Genomic DNA, 12,964 nt, shown 5'->3' on the forward strand with positions numbered 1-12,964 from the left:
TGCGATAGATAGGAGAACCAGGAGAGAGCGGAGTCGCTGAGGCCAAGAGAGTGTAGTTTTTTTAAAGAGGAGGGGATGGTCAACCGTGTCAAAAGCCGTGGAGAGGTCGAGTAGTAGGAGTATTGAACAGTGGCCGTTGGTTTTTGCAGTTAGTAGATCATTAGAGAGTTTTAGTAGGGCAGTTTTGGTGGAGTGTAGAGGGTGAAAGCCAGACTGTAAAGGGTCGAGAAGGTTGTTGTCAGTGAGGTGGGAGCTCAGACGATTGTAGACTAAGCGTTCTAGGAGTTTTGGGGTAAATAGCAGCAGGGAGATGGGTCGAAGGTTGTTCAGGTTGGTGGGGTCTAGGGAGGGTTTTGTAAGTATGGGAGTGATGTGCGCGTGCTTTAGAGGGGAGGGGAAGGCACCTGTAGAGAAGGAAAGATTGAAGATGTGAGTGAGCATAGGATGGAAGTGGAGGGTGACTGAAGGAGTTGCGAGGGTCCAGGGGGCAGGTGGTGAGGCGGGCTTCTGAGAAGACCTTAAGGACCTCTTCGGTGGTAGCGAGGTCGAAGGAGGAAAGTGTTGAGGGAGGTATGGTATGAGGAATGCTAAGTGGGGTGGGTGTCTGTGTAGTGACTATGTCCCTACGAATTGCGTCAATCTTGTTTTGGAAGTGGTGTTAAATCTTGTGGGCAGTGAGTGAGGCGCTGGGTGGCGGTGGGGACGGAGAAAGTAGAGAGTTAAAGGTAGAGAAGAGCCGACAAGGACTCGAAGAGAAGGTATTAATGAGGGTGACAAAGTAAGCTTAATAGAAGCTGCAAACGTAATAATTTCCAAGATTACTTTTTAAAATTACATTAACATACTGTATGAGAGGTTTACTGATTGGGTATGCTGAAGGAGGAGTTCACGCTGCGTGGTATTGCACTGCAGATAACGTGTGTGCTGCCATGTGGCATGGACACGTGTTGCTGTGTTCTGCAATGCATTGTTATAATGTAGTGCAGCCTTCCCTTTTTTTTTGTTTTCTTTATATTTGAACATAAACAGTTTTTATGATTCTCTGGCAGTTCTAGGAAATCAGACAGACACACAGCACAGTCATACCACGCCATCCATCATACACACTACCTATTACACTTCCTTAGCTTGTTCAGTGCCAGGGAATCCAGCACACTACCGACCAAATCACCCCAACGATGCACCACTCGATCACCAACTCTGTTTACGCCATCTTGTTGCTTCCCATCACACCTAACAGCAGCAAACACTGTGAAATGCACACACCACCCTCTCACATCTGTCAAGCTAAAAGCAACACCCTTTTGGGCACAAAATGTTCACTTAACTGTATTCCTGAAAAGCCACAGAGTTCAGCTTTAACTTTACATGTACTTGCATACATATGGGAGCACAAACTAAGCACACAGCTTTGCAAAGCATTACGGATTTTTTTTTTATCTAGTCACCTTTAACCTCCCTAGCGGTAATCCACAGTGTAGCTGGGGGTTAATTTACAGTACCAAAAGCGGTAACCCCGGGCAACACTTGGGATTACACCATATCGCTTGTCCTGCGATCCCCCAATCCTTACCTTGTCTTGCGATCCCGCAATGTCCTCCCGCTGTGTCCCCGGCCATGTCCTCTGGCCGATGCCAGCATCCGTCTTCCTGGTTCCGTTCCCTGCGAGCGTCGGTATGCAGGGGGGCAGAACCGGCGAGAGATTCAAAAAAGTAAAAATATGACACACATACACTACATTGTAATCTGTTAGGACTACATTACCGTATCAAACCATTTCACATACATTTTGTCCCTAGTGCTTTGTCCAGTGCCCTGCCTGCACTTTTACCATTCTATCTGCCTGGAAACTTGAGAACGTTCATGGCATTCAAAAAGTGTCCCTTTAGGTCAAAAGCGGTTTTATACCAGCTAGAGAACTGCGATAGTAAATCAGAACCACTTACAGAATTGAACGATAGCGATTCCTGGGGAAATTCGTCATCAGACACTGAAATGATTCTGCAACTGAGCTCAGTGGTGTGCGAACTTGGCGCTCTATTTCAAATTTCAGTGTTTTTGGTTTGATTACATTATTGAATTAAATTTATTATTATTATGTTATTATTTATGATTTTGTGTTTCAAACTTTTTCATACCCGGGATGTTTACTAGACTCTTGTTTGGACAGATTTAAGTGAGTTATTCCTAAGAATTACAGGCCTACAATATAAAACAACAAATTTCCATGCAAAACAATGTACCACTTTGACATGCAAAAATATTGATTAGTTAGATCACCAGGGAGGTAAATAGCCCTGCTGGTAATCAAATACAAGAAAGGACAGAATACCATGTTCATATCACAAAATATAATTTTATAACAGTTATAAAAAATGTACAATAAAAAATTAAAAAAGAAATAGAAAAAAAAAAAAACATAAAAAGTCAGTTTGAGTAGATTGAAAAAAATCACAGAAATGCAAAGCGTGTCTATGATACTTCTGAGGTATAACAATATACTGTATATCTACTAACAGAACAGAATAAATATAGGATGAAGAATACAAAGAAAAGGCTAGAACCTGTATCAGGTTTTTTAATGTTTCCTGTTAGGGAGATTTCTTCCACTGGAGGCACCAGTCACCTATGGTAAATATCTCACCAGTGGGGACAAAGACAGTTATAAAAGAAAAAAAAAAAGCTGATAGAGGTTTTCCCACTTCCCCAAGTTGATAAAAATGTTTTGTTTTGTTTTTTAATTGTTTTTAAAGTAGAAAGCACTGATCAACCCATTTTCCTGTTAAGATCTATACAGGTATATAAAAGGAAAATATGTCAAGCTTTCAGACCCAGTCACTTGGAAAGAGTAAATAACATACAGGACACAAGAGGGGGTTGTCATCAGATTTTCCACACTGTCTGTAGTAGGTCATTAGCACCCTTATAAAAAAATAGGCTCACTGTTAATACATTAGGTCTACAATAATTAAAGCTGGCCATACACTTGTAGAATTCAGTTTGAAAAATTTAATTTTAAGAACATTTGTTAAATTGTTTTAATCATTATTCGGTCAAATTGACATTCATTTTTTACTTCAGTGATGAGAAAATTCAAAAGGGCAGGATTGCAATTAATTTTGAATTCTACAATCAACTATGAATGAATAGTTCTTTTTGGTAAAGTAAGATTGGCAAGGTTGAATAAAGACGCCAGTCCATCCAGTTCAGTGTGTGTATGTCACTACCATTTTCTATGTCCCTGTACATTGTGATCACGAAGAAACACATCTAAAAGTGTTTTGAATTTTATCAACACTTCCTTTTTTGTATTTGTTTAAATTTACCTCTTTTATTCTGAGCACTATATACTTGCCTTAAACAGTTTGAGAATGTAACAGGAACCCCCTTGGTACTCACAATATCCCCCGGTCACACACAGTGCCACTCAGTTTACTCACAGTTCCCCTTTTCAGATTCACAGTGATCCCCCTCATTGCAGTGCCCCCCCACAGTGCCCCCTCAGCATTTGCAGCTTCCCAGTCCTCCTAGGTACTCACAATGCTCTAAGTCCTCAAAGTGCCCTCATTACTCGCAATACTATCAGTATTCTTTAGTACTCCCAGTTCCCCATAGTATCTTCGGTACTCTCAGTTCCCCCATTACTCAGTGCCCTCAGTACTCCTAGTAACCCCAGTACTACTCAGTACTCACAGTGCCCTCAGTAATCTTCAGTGCTCTACATACTTACAGTGTCCTCAGTACTCACAGCACTCCCAGTACCCCTAGTGCTCACAGTACTCACAGTGCCCTCCATAATCTTCAGTACTCCCAGCGCCCTCAGCACTCCTAATGCTTTCAGTACACCTAGTGCTCGCATTACTCACAATGCCTCAGTAACCGTTGGTACTCCCAGTGCTCTCAGTACTTGTAATGCTTTCAGTCATGAACGAGTTAAAGTGGTCTACTGATAGTTCTGGAACTTTGACGTAATGACCTGTGACAATTTAATGCTCAAATTCGTCTGTAAATAGTATGTGTATAGTGTCTGTCTGAGGCACCTGGATGCTTGGTAGACAATTTCTGAACATCAAGGGATTACCGTTATCTCCTTGGGTGGTGAAGGTTATATTTGAATCTAAAAACTGAAGTTCCACACAGAAAAGTCAGTCCAAAATGAAATTTTATTCCAAACATAAAATTGGATTAAAGAGCCAATGCATTTCGACGGTCAGCCATCGTCCATGACATGGAAGATATGGGACATGACATGGGGGCAGCCAGCTACTACACATTTCTATGCCAAAACTGACAAGCACAAGTACGTATTATCAGATTATTCTGTATTTCACTGCTCAAGTCCTCACATTCTGACTGCACAATCTGTAAGCCCTACAGAAGGGGCCCTCGAAACGCGTTGCCTCTTATACCCAATTTACATTTGGCATAAAACTTAATTTCAGACTCATACGTTTCGGTGTTGCCCTTTAATTCTCAGACTCAAATACTGTCTGTTAAATGGACAGGAAGTTGGGGATTTAATCTAAAGGGCGCATAGGACCAAATGGCACAACACAAAACACATGATTAACCACTTGCCTACCGGGCACTTTTACCCCGTTCCTGCCCAGGCCAATTTTCAACTTTCAGCACTGTCACACTTTGAATGACAATTGGGCGGTCATGCAACACTGTACCCTTATGACATTTTTATCATTTTTTTTCACACAAAAAGAGCTTTCTTTTTGGTGGTATTTAATCGCCACTGGGCATTTTATTTTTTACACTATAAATGAAAAAATATCAAAATTTTTTTTAAAAGTTTTCTTTGTTTTGTATTATAAAATTTAGCAAACAGGTTATTTTACTCCTTCACTGATGTGCGTTGATGAGACTCCATTGATAGGCAGCACTGATGGGCACTAATAGGCAGAACTGATGAGGAGCCACTGATGGGCATTGATATGCGGCACTGATGGGTACTGATAGGCCTCACTGAAGGGCACTGACTACCGGCACTGCCTAGCAGTACTGATGGGTACAGATTGGCAGCACTGATGGGTAGCACTGTTGGACACTGATTAGCTGCACTGTTGGGCAATGATGGGCAGCACTGCTGCGCACATTTTGGGCTGCACTGATAATCAGGGCACTAATAATATGTGCCGATTATCAGTGCGGATGTCTGCTTTGACGTTTGGAGATTACCGGCAGTACTTTTCTCACACTGTGACAGCTGGCAAGTGCATTTACATAGTGGTCAGCTGTGCCTGTACACAGCTGATCATGTGGCAAAAGGCCACTGTGATTGGCCTTTTACCCTGTCATGTGATCCAAAGGATCATAGACAGCGCCGGGTGCACGCCACTGGGGGCGCGTTCAGGGAGGACGTCATATGACATCCTCCCATAACTGGACTATAGCATTGTAGCCGTCATTCAGCTATAGCGCGGTAGTAAAGTGGTTACATTTTAGTTCGCTGTATTCTGAGCTGAATGTTGTTTGCAGCTTCTACATAAATGGCTTTGATGATGTGGCTTTCCTATGGCTGCCCTAAGCACAAGAATAATGACTGCTCATCCAGAGCAAGAAGTTTAAAACATGAACAATAAGTAAACTTTGTGCGTATGTTCTTGTGGTTCCTTATACATTAATTCCATATTTATATATCCAGGAATTTGGCTTGCTCACAAATGTGTTTTCATTCTTTCTAGTTTCTATGTGACCTAAAGAGAGAGTGGAAAAATAAAACATGTATTTTAGAGGTTTTTTTTGTAAATACTACTGTATATACATTTATATAACAATTCCAAATAGAATCAGATTTCAAAATTTGGTGATTCTACTCTTCGGTAATAGATTATATACTGCTTAAAAAAAAATTAAAGGAACACTTTGAAAACACATCAGATCTCAATGGGGAAAAATATCATGCTGGATATCTATACTAATATGGACTGTGTAAAGTGTTAGGAATGTAAGGATGCCCCATCGTTTGATGGAAATGAAAACTATCATCCTACAGAGGACTGAATTCAAAGACACCCCGAAAATCAAAGTGAAAAAATGATGCAGCAGGCTAGTACATTTTGCTGAAATTTAATAGCAGCAACTCAAAATGGTACTAAGTAGTTTGTATGGCCCCCATGTGCTTTTATGCATGCCTGACAATGTCGGGGCATGCTCCTAATGAGACGACAGACGGTGTCCTGGGGTATTTCCTCCCAGATCTGGACCAGGGCATCACTGAGCTCCTGGACTGTCTGAGGTGCAACCTGGCAGTGTCGGATGGACGGAAACATGATATCTCAGAGGTGTTCTATTGGATTTAGGTCAGGCAAGCATGGGGGCCATTCAATTATATCAATTCCTTCATCCTCCAGGAACTGCCTGCATACTCTCACCACATGAGGCCAGGAATTGTCATGCACCAGGAGGAACCCAGGACCCGCTGCACCAGCGTAGGGTCTGACAATGGGTCCAAGGATTTCATCCAGATACCTAATGGTAGTCAGGGTGCCATTGTCTAGCCTGTAGAGGTCTGTGCGTACCTCCATGGATATGGCTCCCCAGACCCATCACTGACCCACCACCAAAACTGTCATGCTGAACGATGTTACAGGCGGCATAACATTCTCCATGGCTTCTCCAGACCCTTTCATGACTGTCACATGTGCTCAGGGTGAACCTGCTCTCATCTGTGAAAAGCACAGGGCACCAGTGACAGACCTGCCAATTCTGGTGTTCAATGACAAATGTCAATCGAGCTCTATGGTGCTGGGCAGTGAGTATAGGGCCCACTAGAGTACGTCGGGCCCTCAGGTCACCCTCATGAAGTCTGTTTCTGATTGTTTGGTCAGAGACATTCACACCAGTGGCCTGCTGGAGGTCATTCTGTAGGGCTCGGACAGTGCTCATCCTGTTCCTCCTTGCACAAAGGAGGAACCTGTCCAGCTCTCCTAGAGTAACTGCCTGTCTCCTGGAATCTCCTCCATGCTCGAGACTGTGTTGGGAGACACAGCAACCCTTCTGGCAATGGCACGTATTGATGTGCCATTCTGGAGGAGTTGGACTGCCTCTGCAACCTCTATAGGGTCCAGGTATTGCCTCATGCTACCAGTAGTGACACTGACCCTAGCCAAATGCATAACTAGTGAAAAACAGTCAGAAAAGATGAGTAGGGAAAAAATGTCAGTGGCCTCCACCTGTTTTGGGGGTTGTCTCATTGTTGCCCATCTAGTGACCCTGTTGTTAATTTAATTAACACCAAAGCAGCTGAAACTGATTAACAACCCCCTCTGGTACTTAACTGACCAGATCAATGTCCCAGGAGTTTAACTGACTTGATGCTATACTCTGATTAAAAAGTGTTCCTTTCATTTTTTTTTTAGCAGTATACAATGAAGTGTCTCAGTTTTACCTGCTTTCAATGAAAGAAACACACTCCAATTTTAGGCTCCATGCACACTAGCATTTTTAAGAAGCTCAAAAAGAGCTAGAAAAAAAACGCTGGATGAAAAACGCTGATAATAGTGTTTTTGTGCAGGCTTGTAGTAGCATTTAGAAGTGTTTATGAGCATTAGTGTTTTATTAGCATTTTTACGGTACACAAAGAAAAAAAGAACACTAGAAAAAAGCTATTAGGAGTGTTTTAGTAGCGTTTAGGAGCATTTAGCATTTTTTCTGCCAGGAAAACACTCCCAAAAACTCTACAATAACAATTTTTGTCTGCTCCTAAATGCTGAAGCTTGAAAAATGCTTCTAGCATAAAATAGTGTGCATGGGCACATAGGATAACACTATTAGCTTCTAGGGGCAGAAAAAAACTGCTAATAGCTTCTAGGAGCTTTAAAAAAAGCTAGTGTTCATTGAGCCTTAATTTACTTTCCCTAAGAGAATAATCTTCGTGGCCACAAACATATAGTATGCTAGGTACATACATACACTGGAATGAAATGTGTTATTCCAGTCCTAGGTAACATGCTGGGATCCGTAGCTACCCAAATCCTTCAAAAGCCATCTACCCTTCTGCCCTTTCATTTTCCTTACTCACTTCTATAAGGCACCCACTATATATTAACTCACAATACTGTGTGTATGGAGGATCATCGTTGCCACCCTGGAACAGGAGGTGTGTTACTGGGAGGATTAAAAGGTGAGAAAGGAAAAAAAAAATCCTGAAAAAGGAAATGAATGCAGCCACCACATCTAAGAACTGGTAAACTGTGACATATTACATTTATAATATGGGCCCGACGTAGTGACGTACTTCCGGCGTGGCGGCCATTTTGGTACACCTCTTTGATACTTTGTACACCCATGCAGATGACATCCAAAAGCATGCGGTGGGAGCCCTGATTTACAGCAAATTGATGTAAGTGCGCATTCTATTATACCATTTTTGTGGCAATAAACATATTACACAATGGAAGCTTGTGTTTTATGTTACATGTGAGTGGTTAGCGCAGTATGCGATCCTGCCTGGAGAAGGAGCCAGTATTGGAGTTCTGATCCCCAGAGGGAGATCTGCATATAGTGGGAGCTGTCGTTTGGAGTGATAATAACCTGGAGGATCTGTGAGAGGGATCCTATTTAAACGCTGTGACTCGCAAGGGTCGAGTCTGGAAGGTGAGAGGCTAATCCAGCCGGTGATCGGATGGTTTTTTGTATAGTCATCAAACTACGTTTGAACACGGATATCAGCACGAGTTGTTTTGTTCATTGGAGTGTGATTATTAAAAGATTGGACTCTAAAAACGCATGAAAATAGATTATTGTGTGTATATTATGTCACTAATTAGAGTTCACTTTTGCACATGAGGTTGTTTTATCCACTTTATGGGATTTGTGTAGGTATATATATATATGTGCACATTGTGTGTTTTATGTATATTTGTTTGAATATACACTATTATGTCAGTCAATAAGACTGGTTTTTCACCATCACTATAGGAATTTTTTGTGTTTTTTTGTAGCATGAAATTATTTATAATATTAAGTTTATTCACTTTTAAGTAAGGGGATTTTTATTTGCACATTGGTTTATTTGTACATCAAGCGATTAGTGCTACATTTTGTTTCACATATTATATGACATTTATGTTCTTGGGTTTAGATACACTTTAAATCTACACTTTAGGTATGGCTAATTTACATAGTTACATTGGTCCTGCTTGGACCACTTTAAGTATTTATGACCTACACCTGTGGAATCCCTATGGAAGCTGGAAATTATAGTAGGCACCGCTACTACAGTGATCTCCCCTAGCACCTAGGTCCTGTGCCGAGCAGCTGTCATGCTGCTTATGGAATACAGGAGGTCACCTGCTCAGCATGGGGTTCCTTTTAGAGAACAGTTTGCATTGTAAAATGTTCTCTGATTGGACGAGAAAGAGATTTTGATGTCCCTCCAACCTTTTCCAAAACTTTACCTTCACTGAGAAAATGCAAAGTGTTCCCTGAATGGTGCTCAAGCCAAGCAAATAACCTCCTGCATTCACAATGCAGCAGGTCAGCCACTCAACATGGGACCTGGAAGATAGTGGAGATCACAGTAGCAGTGTCTACCACAGTGATTTCAGCTTTCATGGGGATTCCACAGCTAAGGCACATTATTATTATTATTATTATTATACAGGATTTATATAGCGCCAACAGTTTGAGCAGTGCTTTACAATATAAGGGAGACAGTACAATTACAATACTTTCAGTACAGAAGGAATGTGAGGGCGCTGCGCGTGGAGCTTACAATCTAAATCTCAACATACATACTGTACTTACATTGATCCTAAAACTTCAGCTTTAATATCAGAGTTCAAAGATGAACCACCAAAAAAAAAAAAAAAAAGAAGTATGATTTTGGGGGTATGTCCTAGACATAAAGACCCCAGGTAAGCTCCTCTGTAATACTAAATATACATATACTGTATATGCATAGGTGGCAACACTTGAGCATTTAGTTGAATTCACAAAAATACACCAAATTTTACCTTAAACATGAAGCATGAGATGTTAATTTAGCAACAGTTCAAGTTTTTTCAGGTCCTCTTGAAAAACAGGCAAAAGGTCTTTGTTCTCTGTTAAGAAGGTCTTCATTTTCCTTAGAGTACCTTGCTCCTACAAATTGAAGACAATAGATGTTTTACAGCCCTCGCATTTTTCTTTCTAGTTCTAAGTAAATTGGTGCCAAAGTTCTTTTTCACTCACCTCTTCTGATAAAGCCCCATTTTCTTCCTTCTGAAGATAAAATTCCTCTAGCAACTGATTTACAAGTTGTATCTCAAGTTCATTTAGAGATAAACTATCTAATGATGAGCTTCCTTTGTAGACAATATCTCCTCCATAAGATTCTGCACCAAATCCATCAACTTCATGTACGGCGAAATCTTCAACAGACCAATCTGATGACAGGACCTGAAGGGAAAAACAGAAAAAATACAATTTAAGGTCTGTCTAGTAATTAGATTCTTTCCTCAGGAAGGAATTTTTTCTCTGCAGGAGCAAATTGGATCGTGCTTTGCTGGGTTTTTTTTGCCTTCCTTTTTTAAATGGTTAAACTACCTGGACTTTTGTCTTTTTTCAGTCAAACTAACTATGTAGTAGAGTTACATGGGTATCAAAGTATTTGGCAAAATGAATTGCACTGCTTTGTACTATTGAGCATAAGTCACATTAGAGCCCATTCACATGTCTGCGTAATAATGCAAGCATTAGTATGCACGCTACAGGGAACATGTGGCAAAGCACGTTACATACATTTGTGCAATGTGGTGCCATTCATTGCACCTTTATTTATTTCAGGTACTTATATAGCGCCGTCAATTTACGCAGCGCTTTACATATATATTGTACATTCACATCCGTCCCTAACCCTCAAGGGGTGTACAATCTAAGGTCCCTAACTCACATTCATACATACACATACCAGGGCCAATTTAGACAGGATCCAATTCACCTACCAGCATGTCTTTGGAGTGTGGGAGGAAACTGGAGTACCCGGAGGAAACCCACGCAGGCACAGGGGGAACATGCAAACTCCAGGCAGGTGGTGCCGTGGTTGGGATTCACCTTGCTGACTTATGCGCACAGTGATGCCAGTTATGGTGTGGTGAGCTGCTAGAAATGGTAAATGCACTTTTTGTGCATTAGGCAGTTTATTCAAGTGAATGGGTTGCCTTAACGCAGTGTTTCTCAACTCCAGTCCTCATGGACCCCCAACAGGTCATGTTTTCAGGATTTCCCTCAGATGAAACAGCTGTGGTAATTACTAAGGAAGTGAAACTGATCAAATCCCCTGTGCAAAATAATGGAAATCCTGAAAACATGACCTGTTGGGGGTCCATGAGGACTGGAATTGAGAAACACTGCCTTAACGCAACACGATACCGTGTGTACTAACAAGTCTAAAGCACCAAGATGGTGTTAATTGGCCCTTAATGTCCACAACGTACCACATCACAAAATTGTGTTTTGGCCCTAACTGTTGGCTCACGTCTAGATTTTACTACTGAGTGTAGGGTTTTGTAGATATCAGCATTCAAAGACAAATAGCAACAGTAGAAGAAAGATGAAGTGCAATCCTGTACTCTTCTACTAAAATCCCCAGCCTGTATTCAAAATTCATCCATAATACAGACAGACAGCTCCCCCGGCCACCAGTGGCCACTTCCCAGGTAAAACACACTTCCCCTGGGCATAGTGCGGGATTGCATGTCATTCTTCATTTACTGCAGTATAAAACAATTCCATCTGGTCCACAGTCTAAAGTTACCGGAAACCTGCACTGAAAGAAATACAGGAGCTGCCATTATTATTATTATACAGAATTTATTTAGCTCCAACAGTTTGCTCAGCACTTTACAATATAAAGGGAGACAATACAGCAACAATACAGTTCAATACAAGAGGGATAGGAGGGCCCTGCTCCTTGGAGCTTACAATCTAAGAGACATTGATAACCTCCTTCTATAAACACTAGTTGCCTTGCTGTCTCTGGCCTAATACTTTCTGAGTCAATAACCCAAGGCCTGTGTTAGAACATCAGCAAGATCCCAGTTCTGTAACTGCAGAGTGCAGCGGGGCCAGGAGCTTGATTCCTCTGTTTTGCAGCATAAGATGCAGCACTAGAACACCACAGGCTGGAGAGGGAAGTAAAATGAAGAATGCTGGTAGAGAAAAAAGCCTGGGGAAAATGAAGACTACTAGCTGAGAATTTTTAGGTGAATGGTGGGTTATGAAGTGGGGCTCATTGTACGACCAACTGAATATACTGGGTTACATGTTGTTGTGTAACAGACTGCATATAGGTTATATGCCACAGAGTGCTCTATGTGGGGTGAATGATACAGACCGATGAGTGAATTTTATTAAATGATGCTATGTGCCAAGTGTGGTAGGGTGCAAGCTGAGAATTGTTGAGTGTTGTGGGGTACATGCTGCAGTCTGACGGTAAAGAGGTGCATTGTGAGGCTGCAGAGGGTAATGTGGAGTAGGGCTCTGGCAGTGCTCATCCTGTTCCTCCTTGCACAAAGGAGCAGATACCGGTCCTGCTGATGGGTTAAGGACCTTCTACGGCCCTGTCCATCTCTCCTAGAATCACTGCCTGTCTCCTGAAATCTCCTCCATGCTCTTGAGACAGTGCTGGGAGATACAGCAAACTTTCTGGCAATAGTACGTATTGATGCGCCATCCTGGAGGAGTTGGACTGCCTGTGCAACCTCTGTAGGGTCCAGGTATTGCCTCATGCTACCAGTAGTGACACTGACCCTAGCCAAATGCAAGACTAGTGAAAAAGAGTCAGAAAAGATGAGTAGGAAAAAAAAAAGTCAGTGGCCTCCACCTGTAAAACCATTCCTGTTTTGGGGGTCTTCTTATTGTTGCCCATCTAGTGCACCTGTTGTTAATTTCGTTAACACCAAAGCAGCTGAAACTGATTGACAACCCCCACTGCTACTTAACTGACCAGATCAATATCCCTGGAGTTTAA

The 12,964-nt window shown here is 41.7% G+C and overlaps 1 protein-coding gene across 1 annotated transcript in view; it reads right to left on the reverse strand.

Moving 5' to 3' along the window:
* Positions 1 to 4,144: 4,144 nt before the first annotated feature.
* The window catches only part of CUNHXorf38 (chromosome unknown CXorf38 homolog), a 32,149-nt gene continuing 23,329 nt past the window's right edge, over positions 4,145 to 12,964 (reverse strand). Inside the window, exons 5-7 of the mRNA XM_089673923.1 lie at positions 10,186 to 10,392; positions 9,969 to 10,095; positions 4,145 to 5,705 (exon numbers count right to left, since the gene is read on the reverse strand). Coding sequence (XP_089530049.1) covers positions 9,991 to 10,095; positions 10,186 to 10,392 — 312 coding nt within the window. The 3' untranslated portion in view covers positions 4,145 to 5,705; positions 9,969 to 9,990. The remainder of the gene's footprint in view (positions 5,706 to 9,968; positions 10,096 to 10,185; positions 10,393 to 12,964) is intronic.

This window comes from Staurois parvus, unplaced genomic scaffold (assembly GCF_062004578.1).
Source record: "Staurois parvus isolate SC_StPar_1 unplaced genomic scaffold, SC_StPar_1.0 ptg000145l, whole genome shotgun sequence".
NCBI lineage: Eukaryota > Metazoa > Chordata > Amphibia > Anura > Ranidae > Staurois > Staurois parvus.